Raw genomic sequence first — 24794 nt, 5'->3', positions numbered from 1 at the left:
GCTTTAGCAGGGAAGCCCAGACTTCCCTCTCCCCAGCCACTTCAGCCAGCTCATCCGACGGGACCCCAAGGCGTTCCCAGGACAGCCGAGAGACATAGTCTCTCCAGCGTGTCCTGGGTCGTCCCCGGGGCCTCCTGCCGGTAGGACATGCCCGGAACACCTCCCCAGGGAGGCATCCGAACCAGATGCCCGAGCCACCTCAACTGGTTCCTCTCAACGTGGAGGAGCAGCGACTCGACGCTGAGTCCCTCTCGGATGACCGAGCTTCTCACCCTTTCTCTAAGGGAGAGCCCGGCTACCCTGCAGAGGAAACTCATTTCGGCCGCTTGTATCCGGGATCTTGTTCTTTCGGTCACGACCCACAGCTCGTGACCATAGGTGAGGGTAGGAACGTAGATCGACCGGTAAATCGAGAGCTTTGCCTTTCGGCTCAGCTCCTTCAGGAGCTGTTTGAACCTCATTTCAACTTATTGAGGATCAAATAACAAAGACATGCATCTTTTAGTGGGTTACTGTCCTGTAACATGAAGCTTTTGGGGCGCATTAAAAAGTCTCCTACTTAATTTGCCAAATATGTTTGTTTTTTCTTATATGAACAAGAGATACAAATTAGTTACTAGTGTATGCAACAACAAGATGCTAAACAAAAATCGACTTGGTGTTCTTGTTTCTTGTAACTGATGACATAATTGTTGTTGCTCTTTTGTGAATGCACAATAATTACATAATTCTGGTTATTTTTTATCAATTAAAATGAATTGGCTTCTGATAATGATCATTTCTAAATAAAACAAAGTACTCATATTTTGGCCAAACAATGTGAGGATGATCAATCTTTGATGGTTACTAATCATTTTTTCCCATATTAAATCAAATGAAATGTTTTTTCATAAATCATTGCCAAGCAATATAAACTGCTATATGCAGGGCAGGCTTATAGGCCACCAGTTGATTTTGTTCCCAAATTTGAACCCCAGAAATGTGTACTCTATTTAAAAAAAATAAAATAAAATTATTCACTGCACTAGTTACAAAAAATATGATTACTTTTCAAAGGCAACCAGAATTCATTATTATTCACGTAAGACAATGGTGATTAATTAGTTCCAGTCTTACACTCATTAAAATATTCAATTCTACATGTTTTAATTAACATGCTAACATTTCAAATTAGTTGGCACATCCACTGACCATTCTCACCCACACACTACAACACATTAATAAAACAAAGGCATGCCTGCAACCCCAATGGAAGGACACTAAATAATCCGGAAGTATTCTTGACTAATGTCTATTCGTGCCCTGTGATTGGCTGGTGACCAGTTCAGGGTGCTCCCCACTTCTCGCCCAATGTCAGCTGGGATAGGCTCCTGCGCCCCCGCCAGGACATTACAAAACTCTATACAGCTGAAAAACACAGTAAAAAATTATGAAGTAAAACTAAATTAAGCAAAACCAGTCACCCTTTGACGCTACCTAGAAAATTGCGCAACTCCTGAGGCATTCCCACCGCATCGCCGAAGCACATTCTCAAACACTCCTGCACAGTCCATAATCATGCCATTGTGGGTAATATTATTTATAGCAATGCCATTCATTGTAAAATAAATAATACACGTTCTGACTGATTAATCTCTAGCGTACTCACTCCATGTTATACAAATCTTTTTTCCACTAATTAAATTAGCATATACTTTATAATCATTAGGGTGGCCTTTGTGTGTGTGAATGCTATGCTAAGATTATAATTGATCTCTATTGAATGTTAGAGCTCTGTCTGCATTGTCATTTTATGACATTTATGCTTCGAATGTGGCTCTACAGAAAAATGTATTTGCCGGGATCACTTTAATGCTTTGTCAGTACAGAGGGGCTTATGAGCCGTTAAGCTCTTGCTAAATCAGATATAAATACAGGCCTTAGCATTCACAGGGCTTATGTTAACCTTGCAAATGATCACATTGGGTGATTATAGGAGGTATTATGCCATAATAGATAGTGCTGGCAGAAAAGTGCACAAGCCTATAGAAGAAAAAGTAAATATTTTACCAACAGCACTGTGACATGCACATCACTGTACATCTGCTTAAGGCTGAAAGTGCTAAATGCTAAATTGAGATGTTGTCTTTTCAGAACAAAACATGCATACTTAAAATTAAATAATTGTCAATAATAAATCATCCATAATTCTCCTCACTTAACCGGATGGCTTCTTGACTTAAACAAAGTACTTGTGTAGTTTACAAAAAAAAAAGTCTTAATTTTGTATAATCCTGCACACATGAACTACAACAACAACAAAACAGCTCAGTAGAGGTAATCATAAACAAAGTGGAATAAAAAAAAGATGAAGATCTGACAATGGAAATTAATTCAACACTCACAGGTGACTCACACACAAACACACACTCACACTACACATGACTTCCATCTTAACTGGACAGATGGAGAATCAAGCAAGTATAAAAGTGGACTCCAACAGTAAGCACAAGTATAATAGTTGTGTGTTTAAGTGGCAGGTGGGCACTAAGACTAACATAATTGCTGTCAGGGTGAACAGTTTGATATGCGTGGGTGATTGTGCTTTATTTTTACACTGTAAGATATACATACTCATATATGTGTGAATTGGAAGCTGGGTATCACAGAAACATTTCCTGCAGAGCAACTGTCAACTTGGGGTAAAGGTTCATATGCACATTTGCTCAAACTCACTCTTTTGTAGTCATTAATGTATGAAATGCAGCGGTCAAACATTTTCAGAAAGTTTCCATTGAAAGTTTAGCTGGGTCATTTTTGAAACATTGGAAAAAGAACGTATGGCAATTTAGACAATATAACTCAATGGCAATTTGAATTATAAAATTTAAGTTATTGCCGTTTAGATGTTGAAGGCATTATTTGATTACTTTATTAAGTGTAATCTTTTGCGTGTTCAAATAAATCAGAATTGAGATCTCATGAAAAAGTTTCCCTTGCAAGGATTTTATTAAGAGCTCTTAAGACACAGGAAAAAAAGCTTACATTCGAAAGGTGATGTTAAGCTTCCAGTGTGTCGAATATGGAAACACACAGTCGCTTTATACTAGTACAAAAGATTCTCCCCCCCCCCCCCCTTCGACTTGACAAAGAATTTGTGTTCTTAATAAGCAGAAATGATGATACTGATACGATTATCTCAGCTCCCCACCAGCCTCGGAGAAATGATGTAGACAGGCTTTGACCTTGGACCTTCAGTTTTTACGACCAAATGACTAATGACATGAGAACTTGACAACTTTTAAAACATACACATTCTTATCTCAAGAGCTGGCAGGGAGTGAGAGGTTCCAATATATTTCACAAAATCATTATCACAGTGTTATTCATTTAACTACACATAGTAATATGGCATCTATATACCAATAAGTAAATTCAAAAACAGTAAAAATATAAATTGAAAATGTTAAACGTCAACAATGTGAAATTTGTACCCCTCTTGGTAGAGATAAGATTTACTAAGATTTTGATAATGAATAAAGTAAAAGGTGCCAGCCAATAAATTAGGACCTGGCCATTGGTCAAAGCCCGCTGTATGAGGAACCAAAGGTAGCTTGTTGTTGCTGGTGAAAAGTGCCTTGAAGTGTTATGTTGTTAAAGGATATGTCGTGAGCACTCTAAGCTAGCAAAGGACGAGGCTCTTCTGTTGAGCAGCAGGTGCACTCTTGCAACCGGCGTACCTCTTGTGGTAAATGGGCAGGGTGTCACCGCATGAAACACCACCCACACACGGAACAACAAAACAACATGGAAGTAAAGTACTATTACTATGTGGACAATTTATAATGTGCAAAGTTTCGTCATGATCTACTCCAGTCTGACCCGCTAATGCTAATTAGCTCGCTACTCGTGGCACTTTCATCACTCAAAAGAACGGCTACTCATACAAAACGCTTCAAGAATGCGTACAGAGAAGCATCTTTACATTACTCAGCAGCATATGCTCTTCCCACGCTGCAACAAAAACAACTTTTATTGGCATAACTTGATCGCGACTTTTTCCTTCTACTTCCTAATGTGGCTACAACAGAACACGCGGAACCACACTGCCCCTAAGTGGCCAAATTGTGCACAACATGAACAGCACTCCCAATAAAGGCGCAGACAAACAAGGGCAAGACAGTAGATGCAATGTTCCGTCATGATCTACTCCAGTCTGACTCGCTAATGCTAATTAGCTTGCTACTCGTGGCACTTTTATCACTCAAAAGAACGGCTATTCATACAAAACGCTTCAAGAATGTGTACAGAGAAGCATCTTTACATTACTCAGCGGCATATACTCTTCCTACCCTGCAAAAAAAACTACTTTTATTGGCATAACTTGGTCGCGACTTTTTCCTTCTACTTCCTAATGTGGCTCCAACGTGACAGTATATCAGAACACGCGGAACCACACTGCCCCTAAGTGGCCAAATTGTGTACAACATGAACAGAATTCCCAATAAAGGCGCAGACAAACAAGGGCAAGACAGTAGATGCAAAGTTTTGTCATGATCTACTCCAGTCTGACTCACTAATGCTAATTAGCTCGCTACTCGTGGCACTTTCATTACTCAAAAGAACGGCTACTCATACAAAACGCTTCCAGAATGCGTACAGATAAGCATCTTTACATTACTCAGCGGCATATGCTCTTCCCACGCTGCAACAAAAACAACTTTTATTGGCATAACTTGATCGCGACTTTTTCCTTCTACTTCCTAATGTGGCTACAACAGAACACGCGGAACCACACTGCCCCTAAGTGGCCAAATTGTGCACAACATGAACAGCACTCCCAATAAAGGCGCAGACAAACAAGGGCAAGACAGTAGATGCAAAGTTTCGTCATGATCTACTCCAGTCTGACTCGCCAATGCTAATTAGCTTGCTACTCGTGGCACTTTTATCACGCAAAAGAACGGCTGTTCATACAAAACGCTTCAAGAATGTGTACAGAGAAACATCTTTACATTACTCAGCGGCATATGCTCTTCCTACCCTGCAAAAAAAACAAGTTTTATTGGCATAACTTGATCGTGACTTTTTCCTTCTACTTCCTAATGTGGCTACAACAGAACACGCGGAACCACACTGCCCCTAAGTGGCCAAATTGTGTACAACATGAACAGCATTCCCAATAAAGGCGCAGACAAACAAGGGCAAGACAGTATAAAATAATTTAAATAAAATCGATTTTAGGACATTTTAAATCGATTCTGCATTGTTATAAATGAGAATTTTTGGCACATCCCTAATAACAACATATTTTCAAATATATGTACAGTATAGCAAATATTCCTGTTAGTGATTTTCCCATGAGAAGTTTCCAGCTATTCAAAAGTCTGCAAAAACTTTTTCGCGACTGGCACTTAGTCCTCCAGAAGCAAACAGTGTTCCGCAACCTATTTTTGATTCAATCGATGTCTGTTTTGCTTCTATCAGTTTTAACATGGAGCCCAGTTATGACTTCCTTCACATTTATGAGGGCGAAGACTCTAATGGGCCTCTCCTGGCGAGTCTCCAAGGCAACCAAGCCCCAGAGCGCATCGAGAGCAGTGGTAACAGTCTCTTCCTGGCATTCCGATCGGACGCCTCACTGGGCATGTCTGGCTTCGCCATCGAGTTCAGAGGTAAAACTTTATCTTCACGTTACTGTCTTTGTTTTATAATGGTGCCAGCATTTCTTAGACAAAGACTGCCTGTAAAGTGTCCATGCATATACCCTATTTAAAAGGTATACACACACACATGACCTCTGTCTGTAACATTTTGGGTTATGGGTGCATTGTTTTACACTAAAAGACCCATTTGTTGACTCAAAGTTGGGTCACCCCACTTGGTCAGATCCTTTACGTGGGTCAAAAAATGGGGTAATTTTGTATAAAACAACCCAAAAAGTAGAAGATCTGTCCATCTGTTTTTAGAGAGCATTTAACCAGTTTGAATGTGGCTGGTTGATTCAGAGCACAGCCACATGCCAGTTATAAGAGGGTGTGCACACTTGTTCAAATGCATTATTGTATTTTTGTTTGTTTTGTACTTCCACACTTGAAAAGATTAGAAAATTGATTTGACTTGGTCACATCACATTGGCACGGTCTTGTTTTTTATACACCACTAAAATATGCATTTGAATAAATAAATTGTTTGGTCAGTCTATGTGTGGATTACAGCAAGGCCAGAGTCGTTGTGTAATTTCATGGCTGTGAGTTTGTGAATTCCTACTGGCTGAAAGTCTTTTCAACCGATAGCGATTGATTAGCAATCATTCATCCAGACCACCTTTAGATGATGCTCAAGGGTATCAATTAGGATTATTTGTCGCTGAACTGTGGGACAAATCAAAGCTCCATCCCATCTCTTGTGAACAAATGTGTGCATTTGATCTTCTGCACCGCCACGCCGATCTTCATTTTTTTTTGACTTGCCGTGAATATCGAAACGTCGACACCGAGGTGTCGCTTGTGCAGACTGGCTAATATTTAAAGCTGCCAACTCTATTCGTTTCAGCCTCACATCACGAGGCTTTTTTTTTTTCAGCAGAGAGGGCCTGATGTTCCGTGTCAGCCCGTGAGTTGTTTACCTCCACAGATTGTGACTCATCTTGGTTTTACAGAAGCTGCTTGACTGCCGGTGATTTAACAGCTATTGTCAAAGTGAAGCTGATTATGACTTCATCATCAGACCGCAGACGAGATCTCCTCTGTCAAGTTATATAAAAATCCCTTTTCATTTTTTGTCGATCTCACTCCATTTATCTGTAATTAAAAACGATTATCTCCCCCTCTGTTGTCTACCTTGCCAGGCCACCTCACACCTCTGTACTTTCGTCATTAATTCACTACCTTTCATCTGCCATCACTCTAATTAAAATGCAACCTTAATCATCTCCCTGTTTCATTTGCTTCTACCACCCCCCTCCTCATCTCTCTCTCCCTTTTTTTTTCTACCGTTCTTTGCCGGGCAATCACAGGAAAGCAAACAACCTGGGCCAACACTGTCATTTAGAACTAAGAGAGTTTGGGACATTGTTTGACTTGCTGTTTCTACTCCATCAATCATGCTTTTTCGTTTAGCCTCGTTAGCCTCTTCTCATTCCATGAAAACAGGAATGTAAGAGAGGGAATATGTCGTAAGGGGTCTCTTTTTGTCTGCCACATCCAATCAAATCAACAAAAAGAGAGTAAACTTCACAGTACTCGCTTGACAGCAGCCACTAAGTCGATCAAGAGAAGAGTAAAACATTTTTCCATCAAGAAATTGCTGTTCTCTTCTCTTAATAAGGACATGTAGTCATGTAGGAAACAGAACTTGAAGTTTCACTGTCATTCTTACCAGGCCACGTGCAAGGCAAATCACAACATAAACGTTTTTGGGGATTAGTCCTCTTTTTATACATGCATTTTATTAAATGTAATATGAAAAATGTGATAATTTACAAATGTAAATTTTTTCATGTTTTGACAAACTTGGCAGACACAATAATAGTCACTCGGGGTGTTAGAAAAAAATCGATTCGGCAATATATCGCGATATTACAGCGCGCAAATCTCGAATCGATTCGATATGCGGCCGAATTGATTTTTAAACATCATTTTTTTTTTTTTTATGAGAATATTCAACAAAAACGTCTTAGGGTTAGGATTCAGACATGAAAGAATGTTATATTAATGGAACATTAAGCCTTAATATTTTATTTCAGTGCTGTTCAAACATGAAACAGACTGCAACCTGTTTGTTAAATGCAGTGGCTCAGTTATAAGTGCATTTTCAGATAAATAAATACATTTTCATACAAATCTTACAGTGTACATGTACAAGTTTACTGATTAGTATTTTCTAAATTTGAGTTAAAAAAAAATCATTGCAATAATCAATTAATAGATTCCTATCGGGATTAATCGATATCGAATCGTGACCTATGAATCGTGATACGAATCGAATCGCCAGTTACTAGGCAATTCACACCCCTAGTAGTCAGTATAATTTTTTTTTAATAACTTGGGGCTCTCGTTCATTGCTAATAAATGTTTAGCATCGTGTTTTTGATTGAATTTAGGTTTAGTAGCCTTCACGCTTCTTGACAGGGACTCTTAAATGAGACTGTTGGGGCGAAGAAAAGCTTCACAGTCATCTGCCCCACTCCACAGTTACGCCTTGCCAGTCTGTTGTGGGTTTGACGAAATACAAACAAGACTGTGAGAATAATAACTCGGGTAAAAGTCACCTTGTAGAATATCGCTTGAGTAAAAGTAGCTGACATTTTTTTATACTTCAATATCAAAAGTAATTTTCATATGTTGAATGTACAGTATTTGAGCATTGGAAAGACTGTTTTTAAAGTGAAGTACTGGTAAGTAAAATGGTACAGTACATATAAATATGTACAGTAATAAAGTACTGTATTTCTACTCTACTGCTTTATAAGACTCTGAGTGGTCATAAAGGTCGGGAATCCCTCTCCTGAAACTTACAAACTAGTCATCCCTACACATTTCTAACTTGAACTTTGCGTGATAGATTTGGTGAACTAGCATTCATATCCTGTTTAATGTAGCTGTCTTATATGGTTTTATAGTAATGGTATATGCTTTTCTAAATGCTCAAAACTCTCTCTATTTATTCTTTCAGAAAAGCCAAGGGAGGCCTGCTTTGATCCTGGTAACATCATGAACGCGAGTAGGACCGGCCATGACTATAAACTGGGATCTCAGGTGTCCTATAACTGTCACCATGGCTACACAACGGTGGGCGGTGAAACAATAACCTGCGTGATGGGGCATGATGGGAAGCCGGTGTGGGACAAGGCTCTGCCGTCGTGTAAAGGTAGGAGAGACTTGTGCTTGAACAAATCGTTGCACACATAAGAACCACATAACGTGTCACACCAATTAAACGGAATTCATCGTTAGACTGGCAATGTTAATTATTGTTGAAGAAATTAATCTTTTCTTCGCGTGTTCGTTTTCTTTCGGGTAGTGAGAATGTTTGTTATCCGAATGCAGGCTGGAGATCGATGAACAGTTCCTTCGAAGGTTTTATTTTTACAGAATATTCCGGACACAAGCGAGTTTACAGACAAATGGCTGCATTCTTCTCGCAAATGTGCCGATTACAGACACTTACAACCTTCTTATACTATCTTGAAGGCAAAAGCCCCCACCAAATAGCCCACCCGGAGTTCACCGGACATGAGATGAGACTTTAAAAACATCATTGATTACATTGTTGTGGAAATAGATGAGGTCCCAGTCATGACGATAAGACTTTAAAAACATCATTGATTACGGACACTTGGCAAAAATTGCGGCATGACTCACAAAGACACATCCACAGATAAAAGTTCTACTGAGGAAATAAATAAATTAAAACAGTTATGACTAAATCTGGGCATCATTATTCATCCATTCATCAGCCATTTTGGACGATTCTATGCATCGAAGTGTATCCGACTCTGTGAAGAGTTTGTGGAGGACACTTTTCTGCTCTCAGCGCACAAAGCAAGGTGGAGGAGTTTTTGAAAAGACAACTTAAGAGCCTGGAGCTCCAATGCATCGAGTACCTTGAATAGCTTGACCTCCTTTTGAGGTTCAACATCAGACTATTGACTTCACAAAGTGTACATATAACATACACACATGGACATGCACACTGTCAGTAAGTGGGGTGCAGCCGCCACGACTGCTACCGAGTGTCAACTTCAAAATAAAAGTCTAATAAGGCCTTGATAACCATGTATGGTATTACATGTTATGCTTTTATTTTGAAGTTAACCCTGGCGCCTGTTGTATAGTAGCCTACGAATAATCACTTGACTGGGTTGTCTCCCCGCCGAACGGCTTCACTCACGTCACCGTGGTCTCGCTGTGCTGCGGCTTCGACAGTCCGTCAAACTGTCTTCGCGTGAAAGTGGCCTGTGGTGCTAAAAAGATTGGACGCCAGACTGCTGCTCCAGAGAAGTGCCGCTAAATTAGCTGGCTGATCACATTGTCCCGTCCTGCAAGTCAGGGCTCAGCGATTAGTTTTTCAAAGGGGCCATTTGAGAACCTGACACAGTTGTTGAGGACCACACCAACATGCCAACTCACTTGTGTTAAAGGGATACTAAGGTATTTATTGTGCATGAAAAATAATGAAGTAACCAAATTAATTCTGGACAAAATATAAACTTTTTGCTGCTAAAAAATGGCTAGTATAAGTTGACACTTGTTTAAATGACATTTCCACACATATTAACATCCAATCGCTATTTAAAACAATAGTCACAAAAACTGTATACCCAATTAGACAGTATATATCATTCTACTGTCTGTTTGCTATTCCTGTGCATATTCCCTTAATTAGTGGTCCAAGTGGTGGTGGGTGCTTTTGTGCATGCATGTGTGTGTGCGTGTGTGTATGAACATCTGAGACAGATTCTGTCAGGGATTGGAAGGCCAAACTGTCAAAACTGTCTATTTGATTAATGGCTGACAGAGCCCAGCAAGTGACACCTGCCAAATGGCCATTTGCAGTGTATTTGTCATAGGAAGTGTGTGTCTCTGTTTGAGTGTGCATATAAGAGGAACTCAGAATTATAAATGACAGTAATCTGACATTTGGCCACAAATCACTGAAGGTGGGGAGTAGCCTGCTACATTTATTCTTTTACTTGGACTCAAGTCACTTTTTGGATAAATTGCACTTGTCAGAGTCGTTTTAATGTGACTTATGGCTAGAGATGGGTACCTTTTACATTTGAACCGGTACTGTTACAATACTCGGTACCTGGGAATCGATACCAGTACTCAACAGTTCCAATTTTGGGTATTTTTGATCCCTCTCTCTCTTTTTATTTGTTAAATTTTATTTATTAATTTATTTGGGTGGTAATAAATCTTCATCATTGTTTATTTAATAGTAAAATCTTTTAAAAAATCTATTTAACAATTACCTTTCAATATATAAAACTTGACAAATATAAAATAAAATAAAATACATTCAAATGAGCCAGAGAGGAATAGTAAAAATAAAGGTTTAACATTTTACAATTAATGAAGTATGATTAATAAACATAAAAAAGAAAGTGTGAATTTAAGTTCTGTGCAATGAACAACAGTAAATATATAAATTCATAATAAATTATGTTATCTTTGTTTCCTGTGCCGTTGTTTTTAAAGGACGTAAAGCTCGCCGCGGGCTGAGCTCAGTTGGAAGAGGACATGACATGAACAAAGACAATAGTTTGATTGCAATGAATCATTTGAATGTACCTGACATGGTCTGTAATGCTCGCTACATTTTGCCCACAGTCTTTTGCTATTTTAAATATGGTCACCACTCACTACTAGTATATCCAAATTACAATGTCTATATATACCTGAACCATGGCGGAGTACATTCCAGCATGATTGCATTCAATGGGGGAAGACCACCGCCGACAACCCCTCCCGGGCGCTGATTGTGTGGGGACATTGGCGGAGCCTTTCATACTTCCTAAACTATATATGTTTGGCTTGGCGGCGCAAGAATCTCGCTCGTTTCCAAACCCGCGCCGTTCACAGCCAGGACCAGGTTGCGTGGACGAAGCGGTCTCTCAGCCGAGCCGCTGCTACCGCCGGCCGGGCTAACGCTTTGCATGTGAAATCCTGTGCGAGTGGGTGACGCCAGTACGCTGGTACACGTATAATGTTGCGTTCAAGTGCACCATGGTAAATCGCCAACTCTTCCACTCCCGCACAGTCAGAACTTTAAAAGACGTGCTTTAGAACCGAAACATGGCACCATCTGTTTTTCCGTGAATCGGTGCTCGGAAGTACCGGCCCAAGTCGGTCCACACCACGAAAAGTACCGTCTTCGGTACTGATAGATATTATAACATTTTTAATTCTTCATTTCATATATTAACCATTGTTACACATTATTAACATTTTAATTCTTTATATTAACCTTGTTGAGATGTTTTGTGTCCTGTGCAGAGCAGATGGTGTTGATTTCGGTATAATCAGACCTTAAACTGGGACATACTATTTAGTCTAAAAAAGTTCCTTCTCAGCGCTTTGTGCGAAAACACATTTGGTCCTTGAGAACAGAATCTGTTTCGAACACGCACTCCTGACTCTGTTTTCGCCATCGCTCATGGAAAAGTACCCAGAGAGTATGTTTTGTCTACAAATGAAAAAGAGGCAGTCGGTTTTAACTATAAGAAGCCATTTTACACGCGGAAGAGACACATTTCGACGCTCTGAATACCACCTGTTTAAGTGATGAATTAGAGGCTGTTTGAGTGTCCAGAGATCTCTGTTAGATAAAATCATTTTTGCAAAGGTGTTTTTTCTTGCATTAAATCTGTCTTCAAGTTTTGGAACACGCAAAGAGGACAAATATTTTTATTCCTCTTTCAGTACGCATCTCTACTTATGTCACATGACTCCGTTTCACCAATCCAATGTAACTAAGTACTAGAAATGCTTTGACTCCATTTAATGAATCAAGCATAGCTAGTAGTAACTCTGACTCTGACTTGAGTACTACTACTGCACCTGTCAAAGCGGGAACGCTAGTGGAAGGACGTTGAGGATTTTCACAACAGCAAATAAGTAAAGTGGCTTTATCTCATGCTCACACCCTTTGACCTTTTATCAAGATAAAAGCATTGCCTTTGCCATCTACTTGGCTGTTTCATACACAAAGAGCGTTGTCATTTGTAATTCAAGAGCATGCACTAAAAAGCTGTTTTACAAGGATGACAATGTGCAGCATGTACTAAAAAAAACAAAAAAACAATTCAAGTTGACCACTGGCATCAGCAGTTCTGCACTTAGCTCGATAAATGTTAATTTAGTGAGATGATTTGAGTGAAATATCCAGTGAGATACATTATGATTAGAAGATGAGTATTGATAGTGTAATCATATCAGAGACTGTTCATGAAGACCATATCATGGGGTTCTGACCCATCCTAAGCCACTCCTTCAGATCTCATGTACGTGAATAAACTGCTGTATTACAAAAGCTCTGTCAAAAACGATTATACTCTCACCAGCCACTTCATTAGCTAAACCTCTACTTTCCTATTTTGATGTAAATATTGTGCGGAGAAGATTAATGCTGCCCAGATAGGTTGCCCTTTCAACTTTTGAGTGGCACCTTGTGCGAGACCGCCCTCCCAGCATGCTTGCTTTCTCATAAATTAAAGGTTAGATTATTGAATGATTTGCAAAGTCTTCCTTCCCTCCTGCATGGATGCAAAATCATCCATGATGTCCTCGTATGATGCGCATCTACTTCACAATCGTGTGGGTGGTGTATGACAGTGGTCCTCAACCCTGATCCTCAGGGACCGGTATCCAGCCTGTTTTCCATGTCTCCCACAGCCAACACAGGTGGAGATCGTTATCAGCCTTCTCCAGAGATTGCTGATTAGCTGATGATATGAATCACCTGTGTTGACTGTGGGAGGCATGGAAAACAGGCTGGATACCGGTCCTCGAGGACCAGGGTTGAGGACCACTGGTGTATGTTGTCGAGTCCAGTTAAACGCCCCGGAGACATGGTTGACCTCAAGGGGCTTTTTGCTACACAAGAGGGCACAAATCCCACAAATGAACGACACGGATTGATATGACATGCAAAAAGAAAAACATTTCATGTAGCGTTGTTTATGCATTTATTTATTTATTTTACTTTGGGGTGCAATGCCGCACACACATAATGCACATGCCAAAAACTACCACTGTCTATCGTCGATGAATGTAACCCAGCTTGTTCTTTCGACCACCAACGCCCAATTCACACTGACTGCGGAACGGACGCCTGCCGTACGGCAAACGCAAGCAATAGGAAGCATTCGAGTCCGCGTGTCAATTCACACCAGTTGCAGTGCAAGCGCTCTATTTTTTCCCGCACGCCGAATTCGGATTTTCATGAAGCTGAAGAAATTACACAAGCCGGACAGGAAGTCGAGATCCGGTATATTTCAAAATAAAACCGTTTGCGAACTAATTTTTGGGGGGAGAGTAGCTAGCTAACTACAGAGCATGACATGAGTCGAACATTTAAGACAAAAACACGCTCGGAATAGATTAAACATGACAAAATTACACTAGTTAAACACAAAGCGTACTTACCCATGAAGTCACAGAAATAATGTCCAAAAGCTTATCGATGTGACAACAGGCAAGTGTAGCTATTCTTTACCAATAGGACTCTATATACATGGTTGTTATCGCGTGAACTCAACTCTCCAGCGTGAACTCCCGTGATCTTGTGGTCTGGCGGGTGCAGATTTCCGGACACGGGACAGCTCACGCAACGCACACGGTGGGAATTGTAGTGTGCGGATACCGTTCCGCAGTCAGTGTGAATTGGGCGTAACTTGTTGAGACTGAATCAGCAGCATTTCTTCTCCTTGCAACCAAGTAATGTACTTCATTACTGATGGAATAATCAGCAATTAAGCATAATTCTAAAATCAATGAATCGATTAAACTATAATATATGTTCCTTCAAGCTACAATATTAAGGAAAACCTTGGAGTTTTCCCACACATCTGTATTTGGATCTCATCCTCTTGCGCAGATGTAAGTTTCGATTTAAGTTTAGTTCTTTTCCTTTTTCTGTTTCCACAACAAAGTCTTTGATTAAGGTGCCACTTCCTCTTTTGCTGGAACAATTCAGTCAACACAATTCGACTTACTAATTCCTTCCATTTCCCTCGCCTCTATTCTTCTCCACATTGACTTTTCTCACCACATAGTTTGGGCACTTCTTTTTCCCTTTCTGTCTCTGTGTCTCGGGCCAGCTCCTGGGGGCTCTTAGACCAAGCTCATTAGACAGGTTGAGACCCCCTTAAATAATACAGCTCCACTTACACTCCCTCCATCTCCGCTCGTTTCACCTTTTGTCCCCTTGCTCCTCGGCCCCTTTTCTCTTTCCCTCCGCATGTAACGACTTCTCGCCAACCTTTTTCCCTGCACTGCTTTCCTACCGCCTCATCTGTCTATCTGATTTACTCTGTGATGCTCTCTGCTCTCTCGCACTCTCTCTGTCCGTCTCCCACACACACCTCCCATCTCAAAATGCTCTTTTATTGGTTCCCATGGTAACTAAGAGCTGTTGAAAGGAAAAGGAAATTCTTAGTGACTGTTGATGGGCTTTTCTCACACACACTTCTTATTCTGTTTATGCTTATGTGTGCGTTTGTGTAACTTCTACATAGATGTAGCACACTCACACATGCACCTCTGTACATGAACAGTAATAACTGAAAGTTCTATCTATGAATAGCCTTTAAGCACAGTTGGTCCAAATCTTACTAATGTGAAGAAAGTTCAACTGTGTGACTGTGAGCTAATGTATGTGTATGCACATGTGTATGTTTGGTTTCGTTTATTGGTTTGTTTGGATCCTCATTAGCTCTTATATATATATATATATAATTGTTTACTGTATTATTATATTTATTTTATTTATTTATTAATTTTGTTTCAAGGCACATTTTTTCCACCAAATTCTGGTTGAACTTTGGAAGTTCTAGTGTAATTTGATTTCTGGATGCGCAAATGTAACTGCCTGTCTCAAAACAAAGCCAAAAAATTGCCACTAAAAGTGACTTTTTGCTTTAGTTATTCAACAGTGCAGTTTAAAAGAAAGGTAATATCTGTAACGGTACAATACAAATACAGTATACATATACACATATTTACATAGAATGAAAATTAATGAAATGAATAAAACATAATACTTATGAAGTTAAATACAATCCTAACGCATACAAAATAAAATACCCATATGTTGATGTTTAATATAATAGTGCAGTGGTTCTTTTAAATACGAGTGACCTGACTTAGTTTTTCAACATATGAGCCATCATTCCGATTTTTTGCTTTGACTTTGGTGACAGTGAACTCAATTGACCTCACTTAACAGCAATTAGTGACAAATTATATATTAAAAAAAAAAAGGCTCAGAGCATTTTAATGCTACTCCTAGTTAAGGTTTACTGTCAAAATAAGCATTTAGCAATGACTATCGCATGTAGTGAATTCAAATCAAACACATAGCTTTGCCGTAGGGAAGTCCACTTAGCTTAATGCTAACAAACAATACAAAACGACATGCTAACAGTTAGCATAGATATAACCCTGTAAACCATTAACATTTCAACACAAACATTGACGCAATATATATAGAGACATAATACAGTATAAGTATAAATGTTAATTAACATTAAGTTGTACCGACTAGACACGGTTCTCATTTAATCCGTATATGTTAGCTATTCTGGTGCTTTGTTTTGTTAACACATCAAATGCATAGAGACATTATTATACAGTAATTCAATGCCATTAAATATGTATAGTGATTTTCAATCCTTCCATTGTAACAATAATAGATGTCTGTTTGTTCAAGTGTGGGTGTGCAAGACTCAAGAGTTTGGGCTTATTTTCTTTCCTGTTATGAATCTAATTCTTGGAAAATTGAAAGCACAACAACAATCGTATTACTAGTTTTCAACAACGACAACAACAAAGCTCTAGGGGGTGCGTCACCATAACCTTAACACTTTGGGACATTTTTAGACATTGTTCTTTTACTGTGCTCACTTTGCTGCAGAGAAATGATATTGTGTGCGTGCACGAATGCGTGTCATTTGGAGATTGAACGACCATGAGAAGTAAGTCGCCCAAAGTGTGCGTGTTTCGGCGTGCTGTGAGCTTGAGTGATCAAAGCCCATTTGTGCGGAGGCTTTTTAGCACCTGAGCCTGGAGCAACACCACTGGGAGATTGTGGGTAGATCAAGAACGCACCTTCAGACCTGAGGGTTCGAATGCAGCATCACAGCAAGGATCAATCCAGAAAATATCACTCGGTGTGGAGGATGAAGAGGAGCAGAAAGAAAGCGGATGATTACTCTGATGGTTTATGAAGCAAACGGGAAGGGAGACGGGTAAAGTGTGTGTGTGGGGGGGCTAGAGGCCAACGGATGCATCTGCTCTCTTGGAAATAGCCACAAAAAGAATTTTAGCCGGGCTTTTTCCTGCTGTGTTGATCTAGTTGCCAAGTGAGCTTCATCCCGGATGCCCATTCTTATGCAAAATTTGTGATAGCTCAGCACATCGTTATTTTTTGGGGGGGGGGGTGAGCCCAGGTGCAGTGCCTGCAGTGTGTTCAGCACAGTGCTACTGCTCACTGCTTTGATTGGGACCACCTGAAACTGAAGCACCTGAAGATTTTCTGCGTGCAGGTGAAAAAAAACAATGAAGGGTCACTTTCAGGATGTGACACTTTTTAACCTAATTCTGGTTACTTAATTCTGTCTGTTAGTGAGAGCCACTACATCATGATAACTTACATTGATGTTTCTGCATTTGGCAATTTCTTATTATATTATATTATTAGTATGGGATTTTTTTTAATGGGCTATAGGTGAACTGATGAATACACACATGCTCGCACGCACGCACGCACGCACACACACACACACACACACGCACATACACATACTCACCCACATACAAAAAAAAAAAATATATATATATATATGTGTGTATATGTATATATATATATGTATATATATAAAAATAATAATAATAATAAACAAAATAAAAAAAAAATATATATAAAAACATTTATTAAATTTTTTTAATTTATTTGTTTTTTTTTCAAAAAAGGAGAGCAATGATGATGTCAAATCGAATGAACAATACTGAGCTCTCCTGGGAAAAAAAAAAGGATGTGACACTGAAAAAAAAAAAAAGAGAGAGAGCAATGATGATGTCATGTCAAATCGGTAAAATTACCGAATGAACTATACTGAGCTCTCCAAAAAAAAAGAGAAAAAAAAAAGGATGTGACACTGAAAAGTGCCTCTATAGGCTATTCGGTGGACTTTCTAACCTTTTCATGTAATGCGCATTATCCACACAAATGTCATGTCTGTAACGATCTAGAAGGTCTGTATTGGATGTATATGTAATGTATACAATAATAAAGTGAGGCTATGTTTATACGTGTGTGTGTGCACAAGCGAGTGGGTGGATAGAACATGTGCAAAGCAATGTGTTGCGGTCTGCTTCACAGAATCATTCCAGTCAGTATGCAGGACTGTTTACATCTCTGTCCTGCTTGTCGATGATGAATTATTCAAATTCTGGCAAAAAAATATAGATATATTGTCTACAAATTTATATAGCCTTGGGTTTAAAATGTTTTTAAGACAAAAAAAAGTTGTGCTTTACCTTGACTAGTTTCGGCGACGACTGCCGTTTCTTATCAGCTGACGTTCCTGGGCGGAGCTGTCATGTGACGCTTCACGCCGACTAGGCCCTCCGTCGCTCGATGATCTCCAGAGAAGTTGATCCCATGTGTGGGAAAGTTGAAAAGTTCCTTCGTCTCTGTTTAGTGGTTCCGGTCCCCGTTTCCTGATCTCTATTGCTTCTTTTATCCATCTTTTGTATTTTTGTTCTTCTGTTGCAATAATGCTTGCTTTGTCCCAGTCCATGATGTGGTTTTCTCGTTTGCCAGTGATCTGATATGGCGGATTTGAGGTTTTCTTGTGTGGCTCTTTCCTTTTCTGCTCTGGTGTAATGCGTTGCTGTTTGTTTGTCACATTCCTTTTGTTCTTTTTTTCTTATGTTGAAATATCTTCCTGTTTCCCCAACATTGCAGGTTTTTTAGGGTATTTCATATATTACATTGCATTTATTGTCTGGATGTATACTGTCCTTTGGATGCACTAATTCCAGCCTTAGTTTTTTGTGTTGGTGGCTTAATTATTTTACCTATATTGTGTTTTCTCATTGCTCGCTGTATTTGTTCTGTGACACATCTAATATATGGCAATATTATTGTTTCCTTGTATTGATTGCCTGTTCTTAAAAAATATATATATATTTTGTTTATTTTTTACCAGATTTTTGTCTTTTTCTATTGCCCATCGTGGATATTGACATTTTTTAGTGCTGTTTCTATGTGTTTTTCTTCTCTCTCAGAGAGATATAAAAATTCTGGTTCAAAAGCCAAGGCCATATGTCATTAAAAAGGGTCAACATTTTATAAGTACTTTTTAGAAAGACACACTGATTATGTGGCAGTATTTAACCTGCACTGCCCGATTAAATGATTATTTTACAAATACAAACATTTCGATCAAAGCCTTTTATTTTTAAGGTTACATAAGGGTTTGAGGGTCGTTTTAGCCAAATGCAGCTATCTAGATTTTTTTTTTCAACTTGAGAATAAAAGATTGGAGAAGCATCACATATGCCAACTGACTGTAATGGGCACATTGCTCCCAGCTACAGAAAAGAAGAGAAACTCAAGACACATGATAAAAAACGGAATGCTTAATTGCAACATGATGTCCCTAAAAGCTGCAGAAGCTGTTCAAAATCCTTTTTATGCTTTTGCCCAGAATTATTGTGGCAGTGTTATCTAATTGGAGGTTCTAGTAGCTCTGCAACTGTGTTTTTAGTTTTTAGTTTTAATTTCCTGGTTTTAATATGTAAGAAGCACTAATTTAGATATTTAGACATTTTATTTTGGTTGATTTATTCTAACAAACTGTTTGACATTTTTTTAAATTATGCGATAAAAAAGGGTGTCAGTCGATTAAAATTTTTAATTGTAATTAATCAGATGACAGAGATAATTGACTCACAATTCATAGTTCAGTGGTCTACTGCCAAAGAATCCGCCATGAGACTGAGAGGTCGTGGGTTCAATCCCTGGCCGGGTCATACCAAAGACTATAAAAACGGGACCCATTGCCACCCTACTTGACACTCAGCATTAAGGTTTGGAATTGGGGGGTTAGATCACCATATGATTCCAGAGTGTGGCTGCTGCTGCTCACCGCTCACTCAGGGGTTGGGTCAAATGTGTAGAATAAATTTTGCCCCAATTTGGTCGGTGTGATAATCAGTGAATCCTAATCACACATTTTTTTATTTGTTCTAAATGTACAATAATTTTATTGTACATTTAGAGCACACAAAAAAATGCCAATTTTTCATACTCTTGTTAACATAAAAGTGAAAAAAAAAAGTTAAAATGCTAGAAATATGGCTGTATTTTTTAGTCATTGATACAGTAATTTCATAATGATTCATAAAACTGAGTTGATCTACTGTAAAAAACGAGTGGGATATTGATTTGTGTTGGGATCATTTATTTGCCACTAGATGGCATAATTGTGTTTGTAAGACATTGGTGACAGCTCAGTGCATTTTTCTTTTCTTATTAAGAGCTATCTAATCTTAAACATGAAGTAACTTGTGAAATTCTGCACATTTATAAAATTGTATAAAAAAAACAACTTGACCCCAAACTTGTCTCCACAAACATATGCATTATTATAAAATGTATTACTGCAAAATTTTGTCGTGGACATGTCTGCTGCGTTGCAACTGGAATTCCCCCAGTGCTGCGGGCTTACCAAGTAAGGGGCGGTCATTAACCGCGCGTTAAAAAAGAATATGTGGCGTAAAAGGAACTTTAAATTAACTCAAAATTAACACACACATTTTTACACCCCCAATGATAAATAATTGAAATACATTTTTAATCCCTTTTGTCCTTGTAATGTACCATTACAATAAAATGAAAAATGTCTAAAAAGTCCAAAAAAATTGCTAAATTTGATTTTTTTTTTTTTCCTCCAAATTAAATGTGGGTCACATTTCAACTTGGCTGACGTGAGCAGTCAGTCAATTTGTCCTGGCTGTCTGTGTAAAAACAGAATTTGACTGACTAATGCAGTTGCATTTTACAGCCAGTGACTAATATTTATTTTGTGAACGAAGGCTAGTCTATAACATTCCAATTTACCATGGGCATGTCATCGTCCAAAACAGATTCCAAAAGGTTTTCTACAGATGTGTCTAAGATACATCATTTTGTTGCATAAATATGTTTACAATCCCTTCTTTCGTGATGTTGATGAGAAATTTCATCACGAGCCTACACAGAATATCGCGCACTAGGGACATTTGGTGAATGAGTTTGCATGATCTTGATGATCATGCAGAAGGTAGAGGTTGCAGCAGTAAGCCAGAAGTGAAATAAAATGCAGGTTTCAGCAAAATCCTTCAAAATTGAGTACACTCACTCTTTAGCTGTCAATGCAATGCAAGATGAAAAAGAGCCGAGTGGAGTGTGGAGGGGTTGTGTGTTGTCTAACTATCAAAAACAGTCAGGCAAAATTAGAATAGGATCATTCGACTAATTGTCGATGAAACATATGTACATTATGTACACTCCAAATTGTATTGTGAAAGCCAAGCAACAAACAACCGTTAGTGACACAATCAACAACGGCCAGAGGTCAGAACAGGAAGTCATGAACATGAAATCAAGACAGATTCCACACTGGAATATTCAAACCACTTATTAGCAAGGAGAATATTAAGGCCAAGTTTGTTGAAAGAAGCCTTAAAAATGCTGGGGAAATTTTTAGAAGCTGAAAAGACATATTAAATAAAGTTTCAGCTTTGACACAAACTGGTTATTTTTTCTTTTTTTTCCCCCTCCTTTTCTTTTTTTTTTTGTATGTGCGTGAGTGTGTGTGAGTATGTGCATGTGCGGGTGTGTGTGTGCGTGCGTGTAAGTGTGTACTCATTAATTCACCTAAAACCTATTAAAAAATCCCATACCGTTCACCTAAACCGAATACTTCAGCTAGAGTCGTGAGGTTGTCAGGAGACCCGAGGAAGGATCAAAGAAAGGAAAGTGAAATCCAGCACCGACCAGACATCACCTACTACCCAAACTGGTTCTTGATTGCGACATGCGCTACCCCTCTCCAAATTTTCATTTAAAGCTGTTGTGTACTTTTGTGTAAATAATTTACAAACAAACCAACAACTGCTTGCATTTTGCCTTTGTATGCATTTGCCAGAGGTTATAATCCTACCACCTTCCCAATTCTTACATCATCTTCCTCTGTGTTTGTGCAGCTCCGTGTGGTGGACATTATGGTGGATCTGAGGGAGTAGTTCTGTCTCCAAACTACCCTTCAAACTACACCACGAAACAAATCTGCTCCTACTACATCACAGTGCCTCCACAGTTTGGTAAGCTTAAACTGTAAATTAATAAATTAGCAACGCTAAATTTACTCATGAATTTCACAGTGTCCTGATTCTCTAATCTTTCCCTCTTCCTCCTTTCCAGTTGTTTTTGGTCAGTTTGCCATCTTGCAGACTGCGATGAATGACTCGGTGGAGCTATTCGACGGCGCCAATGAGAACTCGCGATTGCTGAGTTCTCTGGCGGGATCACATTCAGGTGAGAAATGGTAGAATAATAGATTTTTTTTTTTCCTGGTATGATAAGCCATTCCTGTGAGAAATGTCCTATTAATTCATCGCAGGAGACAACGGCCATGTCTAAAAACGTTTGCCGGGTTGATCTATTCTGCTATCTGGCCTTCAGGAGCTTGAAGAAAGCTTATGAAAAATTGGTCTGATATTTAGGTTGCTGAAATGATTAATGTTCCACTGGTCGCCTGTAGTGGTAGACAATAGTAAGAACCACATGACACCAAGACAATTGTTCACCATTTAAACAGTTTCCAGGTGTCTGAGTAACATGTGTGTGATGGCTTTTCATCCAAATACCCAAACGATGATAATGTATGCACTATATTTTCTAACTTGCTGACTCAGCTTGTTTTAAGGGCAGGCCCGGTCTTATGAGCCAGTCATCATCTCTCCACAATTGTCTACTGTTGCAAGTCCAGATTTTCTTATAATGGTGTCCAATGGATTGGCTCTTGCCGGGCATGGGAACATACACGGACACACTAACGAGGCGTGCTTCATTCATGAATGGAGGCTCCCTTAAATCTGGGAATTTGGACTTTTCTTAAGACTGGTAAATGTTGAAATCCATAAAACAGATCAAGCAGACTTTCAATGTACTTTAAATTTCATAGGTTTTACATCAGCTTTTTTTGGCACCATGCACCAGTTTTTTGAGATGTATTTTCGCAGTTAAATAAAAAATATAAACAAAACTAAATATATGGCTCATCATTATGTTGAATGTAGTCTAGCGTCTTGAGTTAATCTTTTTTTCCTAAAAAAAAAATAAAAACCACCAAAAGCTTATCTTTTCATGTACCGTACATGTACCATAACCGTTTTTAATGGCTTCACTGCCTCATTTGCAAACCTGTCGCGACATATTACTCACCTGTTTTTCAAAATAAATACCCTTGAAAGTTGCCTCTTTTTTTTTTTTTTTTTGTTCTGACCGATTTGCACTCATGACCCGCCAACGAATGGCCCCTGCCAACCGGCCTTGCTTCAGACGCTGTTTGTTTCTGCCTGCGGGTTTTGTCTCTGCTGTCGAGGAGGGCGCCTGCCCTCTCCCTGGCTGCTCTGCGTGACCGAAACTGTCGAGACTGTCTCACCCAGTCGGCAAGAAGAAAGAAAAAAAATATATATTTGTGCCAGTGGCAGTTTAAAACCGTACATTTGATTGTTTTCAGGAACTCTCTATTATAATATTGTTAGTATGTGTGGTCTGTATTGTAGCTGCATCGAAACATCAAGTTCACCTGATGATCTTAAGAACAATTTTCGCTAATACATTTTCAGAAATTTGCATAATATTATTTATTTTTTTGTGTACTTCTAGATGTCATCATGGGGCATTCAATTTTGACTTTAACCAAATTTTCTCATTGATTTAATTTCTATCTCAGCTATCTCAATCTCATTGTTTCATTTTATTTTATAATATTAATAATAATAATAGTTATTATTATTATTAGTGTTCTTGTTATTATTATTATTACTATTATTATTATTAGTGTTCTTGTTATTATTATTATTATTATTGTTATTGGTATTATCATTAAAATAATAATACATTCGATTTTTACATGTACATATACAGTATATTTAGCAATTTGAAGATGCCTGGGGATGATGGTCTTTTCCGACCATACGTCTTCTCGTTTTCTTGCTACTTACTCAAGTTACTCCATGTCATTATTCATGCATTCACAAATCAAATAGCAATCAACTGAAGCAACTCAACCTTTCTCACTGATCTCGAACCACTTGGTCCTCCTGCAAGTGTTCAAAACATAATCCGCTTCAAACAGTCCTGGCGTGAACACACCCTTAGAAGATGACTTTTTTTTTTTTTTTTTTTCATGAAACCATTAAGTTCTGCTGTTTAGGAGTTCCCGAGCACATCTTTGTAAGAGGAATATAATGAAACCTCTCTCCACTCTTGGGGGCCGTGAGACCACAGCACCAGCAGTTGTTATCTCAGTATATTTGGCAGTGATGTATTTAGTGTGAGAATCCATTATGGCTTATCTTTGAGACAGCATCAGCGACCGAGATGCCTCGTTGGGGCCGTGCAGGAATCAGCAGAACTGTACTGCATTCAACATATCAATCCATCCATCTGCTGCAAACTTCATCATAATACACAGTAATGCCATTAGTATGGATCAAAAAAAAATAATCAAACTATTCACGCTGTCAACACTTGTGTGGTAAATGTTCAGGTACAATGTGCTGTTAACAAATTTGAAATTACTTTCTTTGATTAAAGAGATTCTTTGGAAAAGGAGGTGTTGGGTACAGTCAAAATGAAGACATCAAAGAGTGAATATTCCTTCTGTTATAGCTTTCTTATTGATTATTTCAATGAAACTGTAGATGTTTAATTAATGACAAAACTGAAACGAATGAGAAAAGAACATTTAAAATGTAAATCGGTAGTTTGGACTGCTTTTTGATGAGTGGAGGCGCATGTGATATTTA

General features: G+C 38.8%; 1 protein-coding gene across 1 annotated transcript in view; it reads left to right on the top strand.

Moving 5' to 3' along the window:
- LOC144050301 (CUB and sushi domain-containing protein 1-like) overlaps positions 1-24794 on the top strand; it is a 414568-nt gene that overhangs the window by 320140 nt on the left and 69634 nt on the right. The window contains exons 32-35 of the mRNA XM_077563425.1: positions 5467-5654; positions 8656-8850; positions 21963-22079; positions 22180-22293. Of these exons, the coding sequence (XP_077419551.1) occupies positions 5467-5654; positions 8656-8850; positions 21963-22079; positions 22180-22293 (614 nt within the window). The remainder of the gene's footprint in view (positions 1-5466; positions 5655-8655; positions 8851-21962; positions 22080-22179; positions 22294-24794) is intronic.

Source organism: Vanacampus margaritifer, chromosome 4, assembly GCF_051991255.1.
Source record: "Vanacampus margaritifer isolate UIUO_Vmar chromosome 4, RoL_Vmar_1.0, whole genome shotgun sequence".
Taxonomy (NCBI): domain Eukaryota; kingdom Metazoa; phylum Chordata; class Actinopteri; order Syngnathiformes; family Syngnathidae; genus Vanacampus; species Vanacampus margaritifer.
The sequence above is the reverse complement of the archived record's forward strand: the minus strand, read 5'-3'. Positions and strand labels throughout refer to the sequence as shown.